We start from the raw sequence: 24,674 nt of genomic DNA on the forward strand, positions 1-24,674 counted from the left end.
CTCTCAGTTCCAGAAATAAAAGTAACTAATATCGTTTAGTTAATTTTATCTCCAGATTTTAATTGGAAGGTGTTATGGAACAGTTCAGGTACTAACAAGTAGGTAGTACTACATAATACAACCCAGTACTTACCATGTTCTTTACGGGGTAAGTATTTGATAATCACAGGATATGTGTCTGGTACTTAAAGGGTGTGATACCTGATGCCAACACTGAACAGACTTGTTACATACCTGGTATATACCACTTGTATGCACCTGGTACTTATTGAGTGTGTAAGTACTGGGGTACATATCTGGTACTTACTTGGTACTTGGTACTCACTAGAATGGGTATATATCTACCGGTAGTACTTCCTAGGTAAGTATCCAGTTATTAAAAGGTTTATACTTGATACTTACACTGAGCATACTTGGTATATACCTGGTGTATACCAAATGTACAGTATACAAAATAGTCAGGGAACTTACCTGGTAGCTACGTGGTATACCTGGTACTTACAGGGTTTTTAAGTACCTGAGTACATATCATGTACTTACTTGATACACACCTGGTACTCATGGGGTACATAATGAGTATGTATCTGGTACTTTATGTTTATGGGTATGGGTGTTTTTGTGGTAGCAACAAGGTACAGTAAGTTTCAGAGTACTTACAGGGACCAGATTGTATTATGAAGTAACATTTTACCTTGTACTTACAGGGTATGTACCAAGTACTGTGTCTTATAGTCTACACTTTGAACATATATTTTAAGTAGTTAATACATCCATCCATTATCTTTACCCGCTTCTTCCTTTTCGGGTCACTGGTGTCCATATTCTTCTCACTGAGGGGCAACAGCTCTACTGACTGAGCCACCGTGCTGCCATAGTTAATACAGATAAATAATAATAATAATTGTGTCTTAGGTCTCTCACTTCCACACCCTTAATCGTATGAATCCTAACTTGGTTTCTGAAATAGTAGAGAAGAAATTGCGCATCAGCTGATGACGCACAACAAAAAAATATGTCAGACAACTTAAACATCTGTTGTTACCATTACGAAGTAAGGACAACAAAGTAATTATACCACAAATTAGACTGGCAAACAGGATACGCTTCACACGCACATAAAGTCTTTCCCATTCCAATAACGAAACAAATTCCAGCCTGAATGGAGACCAAGTCTAAGCAGATATTCTTACCCTGGCTTTAACTTTGCGCCATAATTTTAACCCCAACTCAAGTCTTTCCAAAAGATCCCTGTCATTTATTACAAGACGGACACAAACAGAAAAATCAGGAGATTATCTCACTGTTCAGTAATATTTTGAGCCTGTGCTTGGAGTTACGCCACATCGTTGAGTAGAAACTCTTCACAGAACATGGACTATAATGTTGTATATAAAACACACAGTTAGAAACGGTAAATGCAAGAAGGTCATAAAGCAATTTTGCAATCTTAAAAGCATAAAACTATTCATGATTAGACTAAGTCAGTGCTCCTGACACAACAAAATAATGTATTTACCAGGCATAATGCAGTCCTAAAAATGCAGAGTGCATATACAAGTGGGAGTACTGGTAATAAAATCAACAGTTGGTCCAGTTAAAATCATTTGTAAATGAAAATGTGCAGAATAGGATTTCTCTGAAAGGAGGAGGAAGAAACCTTTTTTTTTTTTTTGACGGCTAACTCCTCCTTTGCCTTGCCCCCAAACAAGACGAGGGATTTAAAAAGGGGAGGAAGCTGCACAGGTTCCTGTATTAGCGTCGCACCGTCGGCAAACATGAACCCTGACTTTTCCAAAAATGCAAAGGAGCGGCCGGAGCCGTTTAAGGCAGAAGTCAAAGGTCAGTTTGGTTTTAAAGCAACAAATGCAACTCCGTAAACTTGACCGCTTTAGATGACGTGGTTCGTTTTAAAACAGGAAGCATTCCCAGCTGGCTGCAGGGGACTCTCCTGCGTAACGGACCTGGGATCTTCTCTGTAGGGGAGACCAGCTATGAGCACTGGTTTGATGGCATGTCAATACTGACCAGCTTCACGGTCAAAGATGGTTAGATGAGCAGCTTTTAATATATATATATATATGAACCATTTTTTGTTTGCTCTGGTTTTAATTGTCCCTTTTCCTTACAGGTGAAGTGACCCATAGAAGTAGGTTCCTGAGAAGTGACACTTACAATGCAAACATGGCTGCAAACAGGATAGTTGTGTCTGAAATGGGAACGATGGCCTATCCAGACCCAAGCAAGAATCTTATATTTAAGTAAGCACAACTGCAATAAGTTAAGGCTCGGCATGTCTCGAACGAAAGCCTACTGCCTTTTGTTGGAAAGCTTTAAACTGAGATGGTCTTATCTTCAGAAGGGACAGAGTTGTAAATGATATGCACGATCTGATGCAATACTGTGAGATCTGTTCTGCAAACTTTCGCTTCCTATCTGTAAAACTTAAGCGCGTTACATAAAGCCATTTTTGTGATTTCTACCATCAGCTGTGATAGCCGAAACTTTCTGAAAGTTTTCTTTAAACTCCGTCCAGCAGTTCATGAGATATTTTGCTAACACAACAGACTGGGAGCTGTGCTGTGTTAGTTATAAAACGTTGCTTTTCATGTGAAATTCGATGCTTCTTGTACATTCGCACTTGTTATAGGAGCAATCAGTGAAGGCAAGGTAACACCTCGCCCGTGTGCTGATGGTTACTCGTTTCCTGATCCATGTTTTCAGGGCGATCACGTTCCTGAACCACACTGTGCCTGACTTCACCGACAACGGTGCGAGCAACATCATAAAATATGGGAATGACTATTACGCCACTTCTGAGACCAACTACATTCGCAAGATCGATCCGGTTACCCTTGAAACTCAGGACAAGGTAGCTAACACGACTTCTGGTGGGTTTTTTGTTCAAACGTTTGTTTCCAAGCTCATGATTTATGGGCCCAACAGGTGGACTACTTGAAGTTCTTGCCGGTAAACCTGGCTTCATCGCACCCACACTATGACAAAGAAGGCAATGCCTACAACTTTGGGACTTCGATAGCAGAGAAGGGAAAGACCAAATACACTCTGTTCAAAGTCCCGGCTCGGTCAGAGAAAGGCAGGTTATATAATCCACGCACACTATCTGATGCCTCATTTTCTTTAACTTTGTTCACCATAATGCTCTGCGTCCAGATTATATTTAGCATAAAATATGCTGATTATTGCCTGTCGCCTGTGTTTCTCATGAATCAGTGGACAGATTTGATCAAAGTCTTTAGAAAGTAATTATTGGATAGACATCTATAAACATTTGGCGTCAACTTGAACCAATATGGCTGCCACAGCAACTATATTTAAGAAAACACAAAAATGACTTTATAATTCAGTGAATTTTACAAATAATGACTTCAAATCTACCGTATTTTTTGCACTATATGTCGCTCCGGAGTATAGATCGCATCAGTCAAAATAAATGTATTCTACTGTACGTCACCACTGACCCACAGGAGCGCGCATGGGAGGACTCGCTGTTGCAGTTCTTAGAAATTTATCAAGATGAACACCTAAAAACAATTATTTGTTTGCTCGATATTATAGCAAAGTGCGTCTCAGTTGAACTTTTCTATAATAAATGCACTTTAATGGTCAAAACAGCTTCATTCTCCTGGGCGGCGCTGCATGGTCGCGTCGCACTGAGAACAGTCCGTCCCGGTCGCCAGCCGTGCCGTGAGCTTGGGGGGACCCGTCCCTCTGCCGCTGGAGCGGGGAGGAAGGGGTAGCAAGGCACGAGGTCTGCGGCCCTGGGGAGCGACGAGATGCTGGCGAGGGGGCGCTGTAGAGCCACTTTGTCCCCGGACTCTTCCAGACCGACCCAGAGCCGGTCGCCGTGCGTCATGAATAGGGAAAGAAAACGTATATAAGTCGCTTCGGACTATACGTTGCAGGACTGGCCAAACTATGAAAAACAGCGACTTATAGTCCAGAAAATACGGTAACAGGATCTTAGTTTAAGACGGGCATGGACTTTGGCAACGATAGGCGTTCGTCCAATGAATGCTAGACCTTTATTTAAAACTGTGTTTTGTTGTTTATTTATGTTCTACCTTCAGCTGTGAAGCTGATTGCCTCTTGGAGATAATAAAGTTACCTTGAACTTTGAACCACTATTATCTCCGTAGGACACCGTTTGGTTAGCAGTGCAAAAAATAGAAATGTGCATTATTTTTGGAGTTTTGTTGTATTTTACTGTCACCTTTTAGACAAAGACAGGAATGTTCCTGCCCTGAAGAACGTGCAGGTGGTCTGCACGGTTCCCTGCCGCTCTCTGCTCACGCCCAGCTACTACCACAGCTTCGGCATGACGGAAAACTACATCGTCTTCATCGAGCAGCCGTTCAAGCTGGACATTCTCAGGATGGCCACGGCCTACATGAGGGGAGTGAACTGGGCGAGCTGCATGAAGTACTGCCCTGATGAAAATGTAAGGAGTTTAACTAACCTTAATGTCGATATTTTGGTCACCTGCGAAGAAGAGGATGGTGATAAACAATAATTTTCAGTATTTAATTTTTATTAGACTCTGATCCACCTGATTGACAAAAATACTGGCAAAAAGGTTGAGATCAAGTTCTACACTGGAGCAATGGTCGTCTATCATCACGTGAACGCTTTTGAGGATGACGGTCACGTGGTCTTTGATGTCATTGCTTACGACGATATCAGCCTTTATGAGATGTTCTACCTGAGCAAGCTGAGGGAACCTGCTGGTTCCCAAGGCCAAGGCTACTCCAAACCAAGTTATCGCAGATTTGCACTTCCTGTTCACTCGGACAAGGTGGGCAATTTAAAAAATGGATTTCATACTGTGCTTTAAAAACTTTTAATATCGCTTACGTTTAAGTGCTGGTTTTGCAGAGCGTTGCAGTTGGAGAAAATATGGTGAAACTCAAGTACACAAGAGCCAGCGCTGTGAAGGAAAAAGAAGGCAAGCTCGTGTGCCAGGCGGAGGTGCTCTGTGAAGGTACGTCCAGCCTCGTGAGGATTTATTTACCAGTTTATTCGTTTTCTCGAGGACTCCTTCACCTTGAGCTTAGATGTTCAAGAACAAAAGCTGTGCTTTTATTTCTCTCAGGTTTTGAATTACCCAGAATCAATTATGACTTCAACGGCAAGAAGCACCAGTTTGTCTACGGGAACATCGTGGCAGAATCTGCTTTAACGACACAGGTGACCTTTCGTCAATCTTTTTTTAAATTTGATGAATGCCAACCGTCTTTCTGGGAGTGTGTCTTTGATACGTCTTGAGCTTAATGAGTGTCAGGAAAGATCTTTAACTTGGGAACTTCTTAAGAACAAAGATATTCGATGCAGTTTGGGGGTAAACAGGTTGTTCCTGTCAGCATTGTTCCACAAATTGAAGGTAAACACATTATTGAGAATTACCTAAGGGTGCAACACAATGTGCTTTAAATTTTTTCAATTGCCTCTTGTCTCGGCAGTAGATTGAAAAGTTTTTAATTGCTCAGTTGGGTCTATTTGTGCATCAAAACATAAAACAATGGGTTATCACGCAGAACTGACGTTGGACGAACCTGCAGATCTCTGATATCTGCAGAAACTTAATGGAACCAACTTGAAGTGGAAGTTTATTACAGAGCCTTTGTGTTGGACCAAGAGATGGATTGTTCCTGGCTTATGAAATTTCAACACGACACCAAGTGTTATGAGTCATTAAGAGACACTTAAGTTCATGTTCTGCAAAGAGAAGCCTTTTGTGGGGGAGGGACACGAGTCCTGCCACATGTCCACCCATGATCCTGTCCAAAAAATCATCACCAGACCTAAAATATAAACCAATATAAACTGAAAGAAGAAGAAGAAAAAATGCATTTCCTGTGAAAATCCAGTGTGAATGCTTATTGCAGAAGAACTTGCTGAAAAACAGCTGAAATTAGCTATTAAAAAATGTGAAATGTAGCTGAGATGGAAGAACAAGCCCACATTAGCAGAAGAAAGCAGAAAGAACACATATTTGCTGAATTAGATTTAAATCAGCTGAAATGAGCACAAAAATCAAGAAATTATCTAAAAAAAAAGGCTAAAAGAAGCTTAAACTACAAGAAGGAAATGGAAAGAGCTGAAAGATCTCCAAAGATGTGGAATTAGCTGAAAAAGCTAAATTTAGCAACTACATAGCTAAATAGTAGCTGAAATAGCAGAAAAAGCTGAAACTAGAAGAACAAAGGTAAAAGGAGTATAACAAGCTGAAATTAGCAGAAAGAAGTTAATTTGGCAGAAATCACCTCGAAAAACTTAACTTTATAAGAAAACAGCTGAAACTAGCTAAGAATGCTATGGTATAGTTGAAAAGGTAGAAAAAGCTTAAATTGTACAAGCAGAAAGAACACGTTTGCTGAAAGACGCAGAAATGAGGAGAAAAAAAAACAGCTGAAAAGTAGCTAAAAAAGCAGAAAGAAGCTTAAATTACCAGAAGGAAGCGGAGAGAGTATGTTTTTGCTGACATAAATTGAATGTTTAAATGAGTGCAAAAAATTTGGAATTGGCTCCAAAAAACTAAAATAAGCATAAAAACAGCTAAATAGTAGCTGAAATGGAAAAAAAAGCTTAAAATTGCATAAATAATCTGAATGGAACATAAACTGAGATGAGCAGAAATAAGTTAGAAGAAGCACAAAAATGTTGTAGTTAGCAGAAAAAAGCTGAAAGGAGCACAAAATAGCTGGAAAAAAAAAACAGCTGACATTAGCTGAAAAAAAGTCTAAATTTGCAGAAGGAAGCTGAAAGAGGCTGAAGCAGAACAAACTGTGAAAGGAGCAGTAAAAGGTTGTAAACACATCTAAAGATCTGAAGGAGGTAAAATGAGCTCAGTTCATTTTCTATGAGACAAAAAGTGGCAGAAAAGGCTAAATATTTCAAAAAGCTAAAGTTGCACCAATACCAAAAGTCAGAGCAGGATTGTCCTGAACGAGCTGAACATTTTGATGCATGTTTTTAGCTAGTTTTTTCAGCCGTTTTTCAGCAAGTTCTTCTGCAATAAGCATTCACACTGCATTTTCGCATAATGCGATTTCTCCAGTTATCAATGGAGAAGGTGCAGGTGAGTTTAATTCTTTTGCAGTTTGCTGCTGGGACAAACAGCAAAGGCACACAATCTTTACTGTGAATAAGTCCATGCTGCTGCGGTTTGTTACGTCCTACCAGAGTTTGCACAGCTCAAATGTATTCAAGCCATTTGTTTATGTTAGATTGCAAAGTTCGACACGGAGACTAAAACAACGGTTTACTGGGAAGAGGCGAACTGCTGTCCTTCAGAGCCGGTGTTCGTCCCGAGACCAAACGGCGAGTCCGAGGATGATGGTGAGTGCACTACACGATCTGCAGTTCGTTTTATTTTTATTGGGCAATATGACGTCCTGATGGATTTATCCCCGTCTATTTATAGGAGTTGTCCTGGTATCAGTTATTAACTCCAGCCCGGGCCAGTCTGGTTTCTTCCTGATCATTGACGGCCGAACATTCAGGGAAGTAGCTCGAGCGTACGTGAATACTGAGCTCTACAAGGACGTTCATGGACTTTTTGTCCCGCTCGGCAGTAATTAAGATAAACTGTCTCCGAAAAGTATCTTTAAAGCGTTTACATGATGTTCTTTGCGTGCCGAGTGCAGCCTGTCCTACCTGAAATAACCACGGTATCACCCGAGTTCTGTTTTTTCCAACTGGACTTTGCTTTTCAACCTCTGCAGTATTCATACTCCATGTTTGTGGTTTGTAGCGTTCTGTTGTATTTATACGTGAAGCACAATTTCTGCTGTTACCATCCAAGCATATGTGCGTGTATCGATTCTCAGCATGAAGTCTGAAAATTTGTCCCAAAAAAAAAGCTACAAAGCAATATTTTCTCACTGCGTATAAAGACGCAAATATGTTGGATTTTTACTTTGTGCAGTTCACAATGTCACCTTGAGTTCATGTACTGTATATTTAACAGTTATTCCATTAAAGACAAATGTTAAAGTCATGATCAGAGGTGTTATTATTCATCAACCCTGTGGCCAAGCTGAAGACAGGACAGTGAGACGTCATGCACCAAAGTAATCCTGATTTCTTTTATGCACACTCTTCGTCAAACAGCAGCAAAGTGCCTCGAGTAATATTTGTCAAATCGGTGTTATTGTTTAAAAGAAGAAAAAAAATAGGCAGCTCTTCAAAAAGATAAGTTTTATGTGCTTTTATTAGTTACAACTGAATAGCCATGAAGTGTATGTCTGTTCCCATTCTGATGCCTCGTCATGCCCCCCCTTCACACTTTTAACTCCTCTAATTTGCTCAGTTGGCACATTGAATAAAACATCCAAACTTACATGTCTGAGTCAAACTGTGCCATCATTACCCCCCCCCCCCCCCAAAAAAAAAAAAAAAAACTAATCCTAGAAAACAATTTTAATAATTACCTTTTAGATTACAATATTCTCAGATTTAAGTGTTATGTCACCAGTTGACCACTAGAGGGCAGCAAAGACCACACAGATTCAGCTCCTGCACACAGAACACCTCAATTTATTTGTTTTCATTATTCATCCAGTCTTTTTTTAAATAACCAGTGGCATTTTTTTTTTTGTTATTTAACAAAAAAAATAAACCAAACATAAAACATTTTTAAACACATGATGTGAGAAGTGCTTGAGTTATTGAAGGAAATGGAACATGATCAGGTCAAAAAAGAAAAAAACACTACACCTGAGTTTTTGTACACCATATGATCTTGTTTAATTTAAATACGCTGAAAAATACCTTTAGCTCTTATCAAGTAAGAAACAAAAGGAACCAGATGACCATCATTTTTAACAAAAAGTATATTTGTGTAGCAAAACAAGGCAGATTACAATTACAGTATTCAAAGTTTTATTATTATTTTTAGTATTAAAAAGGTTCTTGGGCATGTTTTAACAAGCATCTACAGGAACTTAAAAAACATCTCACGTGTGATAGATAAATTATAATTCACACTTGAGTGTAATCAGTAGTGCAATTTTTCTCATTTCCAGCAGACAACAGCCGTTTCCCCCAAATTCACTAGAAAACACACAAACTTACACAAAAATATAAGAAATGGCAGCGTTGATGCAGGATAACCAGAACTCCCATTACACTGCAGGGTTTCATAAACAGGATTTAAGTGCAGTAATGTGAAAGTATCACTTTAAACCTAAACAACGATTCTCCGAAGTTAAATCACGTAAAACGTTCCGTCTGTAAACGCTGGCTGGGTTGAGCTACATTTGAAAACGTTGCACACAAGCTAAGAAAACCTTTAAATAAATGCAAGTAGGAAAACTTCACAGCCTTAAATACTAAAAAAAATTAAAAAGTGACTGTGATTGCCGACGCAACAACACAGACTGAAACACACCCGGAGGAAACGAAACAAGAACTTCCTCATTCGTCTTGAGCTGCAGAGACAGAAACCAAAAAAAAAAAAAAAAAAAAAGAAGGGAATATTTACTTAAACTTAAACCTCACGGTTCAGTTTTTGACACGCTTGCCGAAGCATCTCCAACTTCTGCTGCTGTTCAACACTGAAGCCAAAAGATCCAGTTCTTGGCCGCTGCCGTGTTGCATTTTGGAAGCCAGAGCGTGCGTATTGTAGGGACGCATCGCCAAAGCCCCACTTTACACCCCCCCCCCCCCCCCCCAAACAGGTTGTGAAGATGTCAAGCCATGTTTAAAATTAAAGATGCACAATATTGGATTTTTGGCCGATATGCCGATATATTAAAACTTATTTGGCCGATAATCGATACCGATATTTTTCTCTTACACCTACTTACAGAGACTACACAGCTTTCTCTGCTGTGGAAATAAAATACATTATCCGGCACGGTCTTTGTCAGTTTGGCTGCTACCAAATGCAGATGCCAAAACGAAGGCTGAAAATGATGCAACACTTCAACTTGGATTATGTTTAATGTCAAATTTATTTATGATATTTTCTCTCGAACACAATGACAACACTCGAGCAGTGCAAATTTGTAAATTTTCACGAATCTAAACTCAAACCACAGGCGACAACGCAGCTGCGTCGCACAAGTAGTAGTGCATTAATAGATATACTTGACAGTTTCTTAAATTAAGAATTAACTTAAAACAGCACCTTTTATATCGGTGAGTTATTTTGATGGAATGGCCGATGACAAGATTTAATTTTATCGCTAATATTTGCCGATACCGATACCATGCCGATAATATCGTGCATCCCTATTTAAAATGTTACTTTTCTTAAGTTTGAAATAACTACAACTAATCATGTAGTGGGGAAAAGTGCACACGTGTGCACAGCAGCAAGGTAAGGATTAACGCTAATGGACAAAAATCAACATCTTAAAAAACAAGTCAGAAAAAATTTCCCTTTTTGTTTACGTGTAGGTGGACTTAAAAATCGTAGTAGAGCCAACCACTAGATGGCGTTCTTTATGATCCAGATCATTTCTGACGCTGTTCAATGTCTTTTTTACATATGTTCGTTCTCCATCAGCTGTTGATGAGGTCGTCCTGCTGAACACCACCAGCTTTTGTTACATTTCCCGACTGAACACTTCGGCCAAAAAACCCCACAGTGTGATCCTGGCTTTAGTCAAAGATATGGCTCAGAGCAAATCATGTCGCTCGATCAAAACTGGCTCCATATTCAACCCCGGAGAGCAGCAGAGAAAGAAATGACCATACTTCAAGGAAGTGAAGTAGAACCATGGCTTGGAGTGCACAAATCTGCAGCAAATCACTGAGAAACGCATGTAAATAGAAAGGAAACAGAAAACAGTGAGCATGGCCAAAGGGAGAATGTGCAAATGCTATTTCTATGCAACAGGTGAAGTCCAAACCGCTTTCCTTGATCCCTTGGAAGAGTTTTAGCTGTTAGAGTTTAGCTGACTCTGGCAGCAGGGGGTGAGAGGGAGGACAAGTATAATTAGATTGCCTCAAAAAAAACAACAACTCAAGTACCGGTAGTTCTTTCCCATCTTTCCTCCTGTTTGTTGCTCCACATTTAATCCCAAAACAGGACTGGTTGAAGCAGTAACTTCATTACGTACCGTCCTAAAACAACAGCCACAAACGAAGCAACAGGAAAGCACAAGGTCAGGGATCCGTGGATACAACTACAGGGAGACTGCTCTGTGGAGGAGTCGAAGGCTCCGGTGTTCAGGGATCGACCACAGTCCACATGTGATGATTAGGCGTCTTCAGCTTGAGCCTCTTTTTCTTTCTCTGGAGAGTCCTGGCTTTTCTCTGCGTCGTCTTCTTCGCCGCACCACAAACGGAAAAGGAAAGAGAGACAATGAGTTTCATGACGAGCAAGCGGTACGCCGGTGTCTCCCGTCGCTGAGGGACTTGAGGAGTGAATGTTTGTAGTTTTACAGATGAGTGTTCCAGACTGGAATTGAACAGGGAATGCACCTTAATGTTTTTGGTGCAAGATGTTCAAGTGGCTAGAAGTTACCCTGTGTAGGAACAGAGGTTCTGTATGTTTCGCTGTATAAGTCACAGCTTTTTGCATAAATTAGAATGCCTGCAACTTATACAACGAAGCAACATATTTGTTTTATTCCCCCCATATTTATACCCAATTTTTGGCTGAGATCTGACAATTTCATTCATTCTGACATGGAAAATATTGAACACTACCATTTTCAGCCACTAGAGGGCCCTCAACTAATATGGCAAGCCATGTGTCTCATTATTAGTTAAAAATGGCTATTAATGAGACACTTGGCTTGCCATACCTAGCCACCCTCGTCTCGCTCCGGAACTCATGGAGCAAACGTCAAATCAGCTGCATTTCACCGCGCCGCCCAGGCGAAAAGCAGCTGATTTGACAGTCAAAGTGCATTTATTAAAGAAAAGTTCAACTGAGACACACCTTTACTATAATTTTAAGCAAACAAATTTTTGTTTTTAAGTGTTAATCTTGTTAAATTCTTGTTAAAGCCCTCCCATGCACGCTCCCACGGCCGCCATTTGGCAGCCAATCGATATTTGGCGCAACACCGGCCCACAGTTCTGAGTTGTCTGCGGTGACGCATAACAAATGCGACGTGTTAGCAGTGATGCAAAATAGATGCGAGGTAAACGGCGAAGTGACATATTTGTTTTTTTTTCCACTTTATTAGACATATTTGGACTGATGCGACTTATACAGTGGTGCGCTGTTTACGACAGCAAGTACTGTAGTTTTTATTTATTTTTTGCTGGTTCGAGGCAGTGCAATGACGAATCTGGCCAGCAGAGGGAGCCATTTTATCTACCACCAGGGGCAATGACGGAGCCAGAGGGTGGCCAATGGTGGCCTTAGCCACTATAAATTATTATTTGGCCAGCCCAATATGTATTTATATATATATACGGTTGTCCCTTGCTACTTCGCAGTTCAACTTTCGCAGACTTGCTCTTTCGTGGTTTTTCAACATAAGATTTAAAAAATAATTGTACAGGACAAATAATTGTCAACTTTAATATTATTCACGTGATTGGGACAGTATGGAATACTGTACAGTAAAAGTTAATGGAAAAAATAAAATACTGTACTTCGGACAGGCACTGCCTTTTTGTAATTTTCTCTTAATAAGCCTATACTGTATTCCTGCTCACAACCAACTACATTTCCCAGAAGCCAACAGGGCCCCGCCTAGAAGCCCCATTGCCCTCTGCTGAAATACTAGAGGGAAAGTTTTGATCTGATCAGAAAAAGTTCAGTGCAGTGACTTTGGCACCCAGCAAATGCATAAAGTCTCACGGAACCCACCGGGAACCGGACAAGAACCAGAGCAAAACTGGTCCTCCAGACTCCTCGGTGAACCCGAGAGCTGCTAGCCGGACCACGAGGACTTCTGAGCGGGGGTCGCACCACCATAGGTCTGGCTTCTCTCTGGAGCACACCGTCACTACCCCGAGCCAGAGAGCCGACCAGAACTGGCTGGGTAGGTCCACCGAAACGGAACCAAGTGGGAGCGGAACCGAGCTGCTGCTGTTCTGCCGAGCTGGTGAGTAAAATTTAGTAGCTACATATGTATGTTGTTAAAATTAGTCGGTTTAAGAGTTTAGAACATTGCAAAAGTGCGGGAAGGGTTTCTAAAGCCTTAAAATATAAATACTAACATAAATATAACGTCGCCACTTCGCAGATTTACACTTGCAATAATATATATATATATATATATTTTTTTAATTATTAATTAATTTTTATTTATTTAATTATTACTATATTTATTTATTTTGATATTTAATTATTTTTATAATGATTGTTCTTACGCCTGGATGCAGCCACACACCAAAATGGAAGTCGGTACTTCACTTATTTGTCAAGTTATCCTGCTCACAGGGTGGATGGACAGACGGGGTTTTCCAATTCCCCTCTTTGCTTCGCAACGGGGGACCAATTAATCAAAAACAAATTAAACAAACGCTTATAACCCGCCATTTTGCTTTAGTCGTTGTCATTTAGCTGTGGCAGCCATCATTACTTGGATAGTCTCCAAAGGTTGCTGCAATAATTGTTCTTTAAAAACTCTTAAAATCTGTCTGTTGTGGGATTTTATTTTTATTTCTGCCACTTGTCCAAGTAAGTTCGGGAGCCTTTTTAATGCCTAAATGATAAAGAAATAAAAAAACTTATTTCTCCTATCGGAGTGAAATGAAGCGTCTCACCAGATTTGTTGATACTGAGCTGAGCCAGGCTCTCCGACACGTCCGGCGCTCCTGCGCTTCCTGGAAGGTCATGGACGGCGTTCCTGCGACCAGACCGTCGAGACGCGACGAAGTCCTCGTACGTCGCCTCAACATCCGTCATCGCTGCCACGCCTCACCATAGCATCGCTTTTCACATGCAGCTGCACACAAACACAACGTGCGCTGCGTTGGAATAGAAAAACATGAAACGCTTGTGCAGGCTCTTGTGTGTGCAACAGACATCAGCAGTTCGTCGGCACCCACTGAATGGAGTCTTTCAATACATCCGTCTCTGATTTCACCTCCTAATCCCTGATTAATCTATTTTAATCTCAGCGTAGGGTAAGAGAGAGACAAAGGAGATAAATTATATGGAGGACAAACAAAGAAGCGGAGCGGTGCAGACAGCATGTACACTCAAAGAGGGGTAATTACGGGACAAAGGAGGAGAGCGCTGTCAGCTCGCTCACAGTGAAAGCAACACGGCCTGGATTGGGAGCTGAGATTTAGGTTAAACCCCCTCGCTCGACATTCTGGAACAGTTAGGCAGGATGAAGGCTGCCCTTCAGCAAAGAGCCGCTCGAGCTTCGTCGTCCCATTTCCACTAATTAAAACCATCAATCTGAGAGCTCCCGTTCACGCTGCCAATTAGGAGTAAACACAATTTAGAACAGGAAGCATTCGAGGTATTCGCTGCAAAGCCATGGAGACTGGACGAAAATTATTTAATAAAGTAAGGAACAAAATCCACTTCTTGTACTGATAATGAATGCGTTCGTAAACTAAACATTTGTGAGCAAAACGTGAGATTTATTTTTGCCTTATGGTCTTTTATTGCAGCAGATTCGCTTTTATTTCCACATAAACGTCTTCGGGATTCCACGCTTGTCTGATTCCATTGCTTCTCCGAGGCTAATTAGGTTTTTGTTTGTGTTAGGCTGTTAGTAAAATATCTTATGCACCAATGGACACATTTTTTAAATAGTAAAGAAACTTATCTTTGTATGTTCAACTGAGTACCAGTAGATGGCTTTCACAGCAAACTGAGCTAATAAAACAAACAAACAAACAAAAAATATATATTTCAGTCATTTTTACAAATATTTTGCTAAATGCTGGTGTGGGAGTAGCTGGGTCATCCGCAACACATACTTTGAGTGCGACATCTTGAAATATTGCAAGAAATGTGCGTTGTATAGTCTCCATTTCAGCTACAACTCCATTATTTATCACTGTAACATCAATAAAAATAATTTGCTGTTAGCTATGTGAACAAATTAAAACATTTTTAGTCTATTTGTTTTGAAATTGTCAAAACTCTACATCTAATTTGCAAATTTTTGGCTTTGAAAAAAACGTGAGCTTAGCTGATGACACAATGTTTTCTGTCTGTTGAGAATCCCTTAGTCCATCCTTTGCAAAGAGTACCTTCAGAAACACAAAGATTACGTAGTAGCCCCGTCACGATGACAAATTTTACTGGACGATTAATTGTCTAAGAAATTATTGTGATAAACGATAATATTGTTTGAAATTTGACAATAATTAGTAATTGTTGTCAAATTTAAGAAGAAATGTTTAACTTGTTTTGCGTGCAGTACATTTTTTCGACCACCGGATGGCAGTACTGTTTAACCAAAGGATGGATAGTGAGGGAGTGAGCAGCGCGTCTCTTTAAGAAAAATGAGAAGGAGGCCCCTTGACGTGACATGAGCAGTCTTAAGTTCTCAAAATGGCGGACGCTCGGTGTGGTTTGAGCACTTTAGCATTTTTCACACAAAGCTTTTAATAAATAAAAAAAATCAGTAAACAAGTTTTCAGCTTCTTTTTGCAGAGAAAAACAACTTTTTACATGAAGGCACGGGTTTCAACTGTGAATTTTGGAGCTTCGACAAGACGGAGTTTGTTCTCGAGGTCGGCCTGTTAGCTTAGCTCATAGCTTAGCTGCTTTTAACGATCCAACAACGCCATTTTGGACGATTAAAATGGATTTTAAAGAGGAAGGGGGGCGGGGTCAGTGAACAGCACCAGAGTTGAGCTTTTTTGTCATCCAGTGTCTTCAGTAGAACGAGAGAGACACGAAGAAACGATAAAGCCGATAAATGAAAATGAGGTCGACAATTTTCATTTATCATGCGATTAATTGATTTATTGTTTATCGTGACAGGCCTATACGGTAGTTCAACTTTCTTTCTCTGATTGACCAAGGCCATTTTGGGTCTGTCATCACTCGAGCTCACTCCCACTCAGCTGTCATTCTTGAAATGGTGTCAGGATTGGCAAGAACTAACAGATGCTGACGTGCACATGACAGATTGAACAGAGGGGAAAGAAGAGACGGGCCGCTCAAACACATTTTATTTTGATACAAAACAAAATCTAAACTAAGCATAAGAGTCGAGTCACTTTAGTTTAATGTGTACTAAAGGCACTTTTTGGAAATTAAGAAATCGAGCAAACTTATTCTGAGAAAAATCAAATGGTGCAATTTGACAGTTTACTCCGGTAGTTATCCAGATTTAGATGTAATTCTGAAACGGGTCCACACTCAATGTAAACAAAACACTTGACTGAATCAACCAAAACCCATGTGGAAGCTTGAGTCATGTGATTGACCTACATTAGTCTGTAGATAAACAAACATGGCTGGCAACTTTGACCTATTTTTAGCCACTTCGGCTGCTTCCGTAGGTAATCATATGCACGCTGTCGTTGGAATTCATTTCCAAATTCTGCTCACGAAAGTTCAATTTAAGGACGCATCATGGTCTAACTATGATTTAATTCAGTTTTGTTGCTTATGGATTTTATATTCTAGGGAATGATAATTGGAAATGTGGGTAATTTCAGGCTCATCTGGCCTGGATATCAACCCAAAGCTGTAAAGAACTGCGCTACCAGGATTTTCTGTCAAAATTTAAACTGTTATGCAGCCAAAGAGAATTAAGGAGCTGCGATAATGGAGCCCAAGAAACTTCTTCAAGGCACCACACCTTACATGGAGGCTGCACAGAAGTCTGTTGGAGTCAGTCTCCCCACCATCACAAACATCTACACCTCCAGATGCAGGAAGAGGGCCACCTGCATCACGAAGGATCCCACTCACCCAGCACACACGTTTTGCCCTGCTCCCCTCAGGAAGGAGGTTAGCGCATTTTTAGTTAAACATTTTTCTTAGTTCCTATCTGTTTTTCTTTTACATTTTATTGTTGGATGTCACTGGGACCCAGTGTACACATTGACGTTCCACCACATGTGGTGCGCACAACAAATAAAGAACCTTGAATCCTTACATGCAGTCTTCTACACTGCCTGGCCAAAAAAAAAATAAGCCGCTGCCTGGATTTAACTAAGCAAACAGGTACGAGCCTCCTATTGGATAATCACTGCATGGGCGATTATCTTTCAGCTGCAACGAGTTATTTAACTGGTGCAATGAGTTGCTTCTCATTTCTTCAACAACCATGTTGAAAGACACATCGCGTGGTCGTGGAAAAGATGTCAGTCTGTTTGAGAAGGGTCAAATCATCGGCATCAAGCAGAGAAAACATCTAAGGAGATTGTAGAAACTACTAAAATTGGGTTAAGAACTGTCCAACGCATTATTAAAAACTGGAAGGATAGTGGGGACCCATCGTCTTCGAGGAAGAAATGTGGCCGGAAACAAATCCTGAATGATCGTGATCAGCGATCACTTAAACGTTTGGTGAAATCAAATGGAAGAAAAACAACAGCAGCGCTCAGGGCTGTGTTTAATAGTGAAAGAGCATTTCCACACGCACAATGTAAAGGAAACTCGAGGGATTGGGACTGAACAGCTGTGTAGCCGTAAGAAAACCACTAATCAGTGAGGATAACTGGGAAAACGAAGGCTTCAGTTTGCTGGGGAGCATAAAGATCGGACTCTGGAGCAATGGAAGAAAGTCACGTGGTCTGATGAGTCCAGATTTACTCTGTTCCAGAGTGATGGAAGTGCATTAAGGTAAGAAGAGAGGCAGGTGAAGTGATGCACCCATCATGCCTAGTGTCTAGTCATCAATGCAAGATCTTGGTGGCAAATTAACGCAACACTGGATGAAATAGATCTTGTGACGTTGCAGAAGCTTATCGAAACAATGACAGAGAATGCATGATGTAATCAAAGCTAAATGTGGTCCAACAAAATATTTATGTGTGATCTTTTTTTTTTTTTTTGGTGGCGACTTTTTTCTTTTGGCCAGGCAGTGTATAATGCCAAACAGAAAATTAAATATAATTTTTATAATATTGGCTCCACTTGCATTTCAATATTTTTTTACTTGAATTCAGTGGTGCTACATTGTGATTATATATATATATATATATATGGCTCTTGTCCTCCAACAAAATTATCTTCATAATTAATATTTTTTAAGATTTAGAAATAAATTGCTGCCCAACCCTAACCAAGTTTTCTAAAACCGTAATCGTTGTAATAAACACGCAGTAAATGTTGCAATGAACAAAAACACAACAATCACACATTCAAAGGCCACATATGTTGGTTGTTGACAACAAAGAGCCCTGGAGGTAGGTCAGAGTCCGCAAACAGTCCGCGCGACGCTCGGTATGAACAAACAACGCACGCACGCTCTGCGCACCACGCGCACCACCTTGCCATCATCAGAAAAGTACCTGTTTTGGTTAAATGGCTCCCAAACGTTCACGCAGTCACATCAGCTGCCATTCGGGTGCTTCCCCTACAGGTTAATCAGATCAAGCAGCGGTGCGCGTAATTCTACTTCCGCTATGGTTTTTCAAAATAAAACTCACAATCCACGTGACAATTAAAATGGGATAAAATGACAGTTATTTGTGTAATACTTTTTTTTATTATTATTTTTTATGATGGATTTTAGTATACACAGCTGAAATGGAAACATGATAATAGTAATATTTATATTAATGATAGATAATATTAAATATAGAAGGCACAATTTAAAATCTGATATTTGCAAAATATTAAAGCTACTAAATAAATAAACAAACTAGTTTAGTAAGAAACACAATCCATGCGTTTCCCCTCTCATACATACCATTATAATGAAAAACAAACTAAATTTGCACATGGCTGCAAACTACTCCATGCATTTGTTTACCCAAGAAAACATCCACAGCTGAAAATAGGTCAGCAATGGAAAATTCCATAGAAAAACCATTACAAATCAAGAAAATCAGCATTTTTGATCTATCTGTATGCATTTATGCTCAGATTTGTTGGAAAAAAGTTGACAAAAGTGCTTTGTTTACAATGAGTGCACACCTGAAGCAGACGTGAATAATACTGTGCCTGCAAAAATTGGATAAAGTATTTCAAACTGCACCCTTTGATATAGTTCAGAGTCAGAGTCAGAGTCAGAGTTTCTTTATTGTCATTCGCACCTCATGTGGTACATGTGGTGGAGCGAAATTATGTACACAGGGTCCCAGTTACATCCAACAATAAAATGTATAAGAAAAACAGTAATAACATCTAAGATATGAACTAAGAAAAACATCAACTAAACATACACTAAGCACTCATAACATAAAACATTGAACATCAGCACAAACATGAACATGAGTCTGTGAGCAGATGTGCACGCATGAACACATCAACATTGAAACAGATCAGCAGCAACATGAAACAGATCAGCAGCAACATGATATGGTTTTTCACAGTGATTATTCTAGTTAGAGATTCATGAGTCTAACAGCCTCAGGGTAGAAGCTGTTCCTCAGTCTAGTGGTTCTACACTTAATGCTCCTTAACCTCCTTCCTGAGGGGAGTGGGGCAAAAAGTGTGTGTGCTGGGTGGGTGGGGTCCTTCATGATGCAGGTGGCCCTCTTCCTGCATCTGGAGGTGTAGATGTCTGTGATGGTGGGGAGACTGATTCCAACAGTCTTCTGTGCAGCCTTCACCACTCTCTGCAAAGCTTTTCTTTCTGCAGCTGTGCAGCCTCCATGCCACACATTGATGCTCGAGCACAGGATGCTCTCCACTGCACACCTGTAGAAGGAGGTGAGGACTGAGCTTCCCAGACCAGCTCGCCTCAGCCGTCTGAGGAAGTAGAGTCTCTGATGAGCTTTCTTGATCAGGCTGGTGGTGTTGTTGCTCCAGCTGAGGTTGTCATTCATGTGTACACCCAAGTACTTGTAGCTGGAGACCACTTCCACCGCAGATCCTCTTATGTTCAGGGGGGTGTAGGTGTTTTTGTTCCTTCTGAAGTCCACAATCATCTCCTTTGTCTTCTTCACATTGATGTGAAGGTTATTCTCTCTGCACCAGCTCTCCAGGTGTTCCACCTCCTGCCTGTAGCTGGACTCATCATTGTTTGTGATGCATCCCACCACCGCTGTATCATCTGCAAACTTTACAATGTGACAGCCTGGATGGGTAGCTGCACAATCATATGTGAGCAGAGTAAACAGGAGGGGGCTCAACACACATCCCTGAGGAGAGCCAGTGCTGAGGGTTATGGTCGAGGAGGAGAGGTTGTGGATCCTCACTAACTGTGGTCTGTTTGTTAAAAAGTCTAGTACCCAGTTGCAGATGGAGGGGCTTAGTCCTAGTGTGGATAGTTTGTCCATCAGGGTTTGGGGGATCATGGTGTTGAAGGCGGATGTGAAGTCCACAAAGAGCATACGGACGTAAGAGTTTTTCTGCTCCAGGTGGTTGAGCGCAGTGTGGACCACAGAGGAGATTGCATCCTCTGTTGATCGGTTCTCACGGTATGCGTACTGATGAGGGTCCTCGTTGATGTTGATGGTTGTTTTGATGTGAGTCATGACCAGTTTTTCGAAGCATTTAGCGACTATCGGGGTGAGGGCCACTGGCCGATAGTCATTCAGACCAGTCACTGTAGAGCTTTTTGGGACTGGGATGATGGTGGCAGTCTTCAGGCAGGTGGGAACTGTCTCCAGGGTAAGTGAGGTGTTAAAGATGTCTTCAGGATAACCTTTTATGTTTTATTTCATACTTTGCAATGAGTATCTTTAATTATGCATTTGCCTTTTTATTCTTTAATGACCCCTATTCAGTATAAAATAGCTTTAAATAATCAGTTTTGGGATTGTTTATGTAAATGGGCAGAAAAACAGTCAGTGTTCAAAGATAAATTTAGTATTACCACCATAATGCCTGGACAACAGTTGCTCTCATGTCCTTTATTGTGTGTATTTGTGTGCACATTGTGCATGTGTGGTAACAGCAAGGACAGTCAGAGGGAGAACAGTGATCTTATTGTAGTGAAAGCACACATTCAGCATTTCAATGATGTGTTTACTCAGAACAGCTGTTTGTGAATCCCTTCATTCGGATGACAGATGTTCTCAATCTGGCAAACTGTGAACTTCCGAGTGTTTGCTCTGACCACAAAAAGGCCAGCCAGAGAGCATGGCTCACGAGTTTTATTGTTAGAATAAGTGGTAGTTCTAACTCTGAATCAAAGTATCAGTCAGTGTATCAAATCAATTAATACATTTGACTTTTTCTGTTATTTAATGTGTGTGTGAGAGAAAGTGGGAGTGAATCTATCAAAAGAAGTCACAGTTTACTGAGCATAATGACAGTTTTTTTATATATATATATTAATGTTTTTTGTTTTTCTAGTGTGTTGTTTTTATTGTTGTTTTGAACTGCTGCCATTTTGGCTGTGGGCACTTGAGCGCATGAGGTTTCAAATTTCAAGGCTCTTCCTGTATTAAATGGAGGCTAAATACGAATAAAATAAGCAAAACAAAAAGAGCAAAACGCAACTCATACGCGTTTTATTACGACTTGACGTTTAACGCTCTTAAATGCCAGCTCAATTTATCTCTTACGCAATATTTTAAGTAAAAAATAAAACAATGAAATGTTTCAGCGATAGCGTTGAACCAAACCGGAAGTATGTTACGGGGAATCTTCTTACCGGAAGTATGTTACGGGGAATCTTCTTGTTCCTCCTGGCTACGTTTTTGTTCTCTTTGGAGCAGCGGCAGCATCAGACGAGGGAACAACCTAAAGATGGAAGAATTTGAAGGTAATCGATGCCCGGTTTGTTTATTTGTGGATATTTTGGGACCAGTTGAAGCTCCAAGTTTCTTGTTTTTTTTAACCCGTCAAAACTACCATGAAGTGCTACATGTCTGCGTTCGTGTCCTTGTGTTTTTTTTAAATAGCGACCTCTTTTGTTTGGGATTTAGCCCAAGTAATGCTAGCCTAGGTAACGCCAGGGCCAAAGATGAAGCTAGCTGACTGTTATCCCGTGCTAGCATTAAGGGTAACCAAAGAACTAAACCTTGCATTGTCAAAAATCAGATTTTTGAAACTTAAACTTCACCTCATTTCGAACCGTTATAAATGCATTTTTTTTTAATATTTAGCCACTGTGACTGTAACAATGTAAATAATCTCTAAGGCAGCATGTAAAAATACACAGTAACTGCCTTTAAATTAAAAACTAGTGGTTTTTTCACCAGTTTATCAATGGGATACATGTTGGATTAGGTTCATTCCAGCCTTCCTTCACATTTTGAGCCTAATATTTGGTAAAATCTGTATTTATTTTGCAGAAAGTGATGCTCCTTCTGCTGAGGATCTGTCTCAATGCAACACCTGCAAAAGATGGTTCTTCCCCAAAGTCCTGGTAACAAACAAATGACCCCTTCTATAATTTCAAGCATTGTTTAGTGTTGAATTGACATCTTGAAGGATATTAATAGGTATTGAGCATTGCGACTAACCTTAATTGCTTAAGAAGGTTAAATATTGACCACATTTCCACAGGTTTTATCAGCTGACTGGTTATCAGCTGTTTGGATTCAAGCAGCCAACAACAGCAGCTTTGTGAAAAGAGATCATGGAGGTTTTGTTCAGCTGATCATTTTAGACTAGAGACTATAAATTATCTTAAAGTGCGACAAAGTTCAAATAATTCGCAGCCCTTTTTGTGTTATTTGATGACTTTGCAGTACGAGATTGTGTGTCAAATTAGAAACCTTGATAAGAATAAAAAATAAATCTTATGTTTATGAAACATCATATCCAAACGGTTCCTATGCAGGTTTCAAACATACAGAAAATGTTTTTAAACTTTATTCCTTTTTAAAATATATAACTATACATGACTCAAACAGTAGAGTGCTTTTCAGGTAATTAAATAAAATATGGATAAAAATAAAGTCCAAAAGTTTAAAACTAGCCCTAATTTAGAGACGCGTCACTCCAAACTCTGGTTCTTTGAAAAGAAAATGCAACACAACGAGGTCCTTAAGCATATTTAGATTTTTCAATTTCACTCTGATTCAGAACAGTTTCACGAGATCAAATAACACAAACGTTCAATTAAATCAATAATAATGTCTTCAAAAACGGGCAAAACGTTTTTTTCCAAAGTGTAATTTTTCTGCAACAGTGAACCCTGAAAATCCACCGTTTGTTCTGCTTAAACTTGGTTTGCTTTATTTTAGCAACATTATACATGTTTTATGAATTTCTGATCACTGATCTTATTTCCTTTTGTAAATATGCTACTTGTAGACCTTTAAAAAAAAATCTCAAGCCCCCCTCCACTTGGATAGGGACCCTGTATGAACTGTAGCTTTGCTTTACAAGCACGCAGCAGTTCATGAACCCCTCGTGGCAGTAAAGGTTCCAGTGTTGAATTTTATTTGTCTTTTCAAACAGGAGAAGCATTCTAAAATTTGCCAGAAGTCGACAGTTAAAAGAAGAAAGGTGTTTGACTCAAGCAGACAGAGAGCTGAGGGAACTGACATCTCCACGCTAAAACCTATCAAACCAAAGGTAAGTAAGGTAAACCTGAGGGGAGGTGGCTAAAATATCCTCAAGCTCATTCAGTGCGGCACAACTTCAACATTTGTCATTCTTTATTTTCAATGTTATTTTTATTAAATGGTTCGACACATTTATGATGCTGCTTTCTCAGTTAGTTTTGATTTATTCCATCTTCCGTATTAAAACTGACCAGTTTATTTCTGCTTGTGTATTCATCAGCTACCCATGTGAAACACCTTAACGCAACATCTAAAGTTTCAGACAGTGTTGGTTATCGTATAACGAGTTGTTTAGTTAAGGACACATGGGTTAAAGTTGGGAATCAGCTGTCAGAATATGCTCGGCTCATGGAGAAGCTGTTCATTGTGAGACATTTGATTTTGTGATGACGCTTTAATTTCAAATGCCAATTACTCTCAATTGTATTTCAGTCTCAAAGCTCAGCAGCCTCAGAGAAAGTAAGTTTGTCTTTTTTGTTGTTGTTCTTTTGCCCCTTCCTGTCATATATACACATGTGATTTACGGCTGCACAGATGATCTGTTATTGCCCCAAAAAGGCTTTTGCTGACTGTCTCTGTCCTTTTTAAATATTGATTTCTTTAAGAAGTCTGAAAGTAATTCAGCTCATGTTTCTGCTATTAACAAAAAGGGGGAGTTAACGTTCTTTTCTTATTTTAATTATTTCTCCAGCTGACAATACTCAGCAAAGTTCCTTCATTTTCTTCCAGCATGACCGTCTTAATCCTACTGGAGTCTCTTTAAGTGTTCGATAAATTAATTTGCTGTCAGATGAAAGTTGTCTCTACTGTCATGTTCTGCTGTCTGTAGTGGGGCTCTGAGAAATCTGTTTTTTTTAAAAAAAAATCATTTTAGTTTATTTTCTTTTTATGAATATTTTATTATGTATCCACGTTTTTCTCCTCTCAAAAGTGTCTGATTATTAAAATATATTGGTGACTTTTTTTACAATTCAGTTAAATAATATCCCAAATTTATTCAACTTTCTGCTAAAGTACATTAAAAGTGCTTCAGTTCAACAAAACATTTAATTGTTCAGTAAAGTGCTTTAAAATAAACCCATAAATTATTGTGGTGTTTTTGTAAAAAAAATCAATATTTCTCACACCCACACGCATACATACATACATACATACATACATACATACATACATACATACAT

The 24,674-nt window shown here is 39.8% G+C and overlaps 3 protein-coding genes across 4 annotated transcripts in view; 2 read left to right on the forward strand and 1 right to left on the reverse strand.

Moving 5' to 3' along the window:
• Positions 1-1,713: 1,713 nt before the first annotated feature.
• bco1 (beta-carotene oxygenase 1) lies at positions 1,714-7,599 on the forward strand. Of its 2 annotated transcripts, none has more exons than XM_037693822.1 (11): positions 1,714-1,839; positions 1,917-2,045; positions 2,129-2,258; positions 2,722-2,869; positions 2,944-3,094; positions 4,239-4,459; positions 4,556-4,813; positions 4,894-4,999; positions 5,111-5,205; positions 7,245-7,356; positions 7,442-7,599. In XM_037693822.1, exons 1-11 carry the CDS (start codon positions 1,776-1,778, stop codon positions 7,597-7,599), a joined length of 1,572 nt encoding a protein of 523 aa, XP_037549750.1. In that variant the 5' UTR covers positions 1,714-1,775. The 2 variants fall into 2 exon arrangements, with proteins under 2 accessions (XP_037549750.1, XP_037549749.1); XM_037693821.1 differs by having other exon boundaries at positions 4,245-4,459; positions 4,556-4,817; positions 4,904-4,999.
• A 3,299-nt stretch (positions 7,600-10,898) lies between these two features.
• Positions 10,899-18,456, reverse strand: pkia (cAMP-dependent protein kinase inhibitor alpha). The gene is made up of 3 exons (XM_037693934.1): positions 18,373-18,456; positions 13,699-13,880; positions 10,899-11,292 (listed from the first exon to the last, which is right to left on the reverse strand). Exons 2-3 carry the CDS (start codon positions 13,838-13,840, stop codon positions 11,228-11,230), a joined length of 207 nt encoding a protein of 68 aa, XP_037549862.1. The 5' UTR covers positions 13,841-13,880; positions 18,373-18,456; the 3' UTR covers positions 10,899-11,227.
• Positions 18,457-21,671: 3,215 nt separating this feature from the next.
• Positions 21,672-24,674, forward strand: part of zc2hc1a (zinc finger, C2HC-type containing 1A) — a 10,679-nt gene continuing 7,676 nt past the window's right edge. The window contains exons 1-4 of the mRNA XM_037693814.1: positions 21,672-21,740; positions 22,273-22,346; positions 23,387-23,503; positions 23,926-23,952. Coding sequence (XP_037549742.1) covers positions 21,725-21,740; positions 22,273-22,346; positions 23,387-23,503; positions 23,926-23,952 — 234 coding nt within the window. The 5' untranslated portion in view covers positions 21,672-21,724. The remainder of the gene's footprint in view (positions 21,741-22,272; positions 22,347-23,386; positions 23,504-23,925; positions 23,953-24,674) is intronic.

Source organism: Nematolebias whitei, chromosome 20 (assembly GCF_014905685.2).
Source record: "Nematolebias whitei isolate Nwh7 chromosome 20, NemWhi1, whole genome shotgun sequence".
Classification (NCBI taxonomy): domain Eukaryota; kingdom Metazoa; phylum Chordata; class Actinopteri; order Cyprinodontiformes; family Rivulidae; genus Nematolebias; species Nematolebias whitei.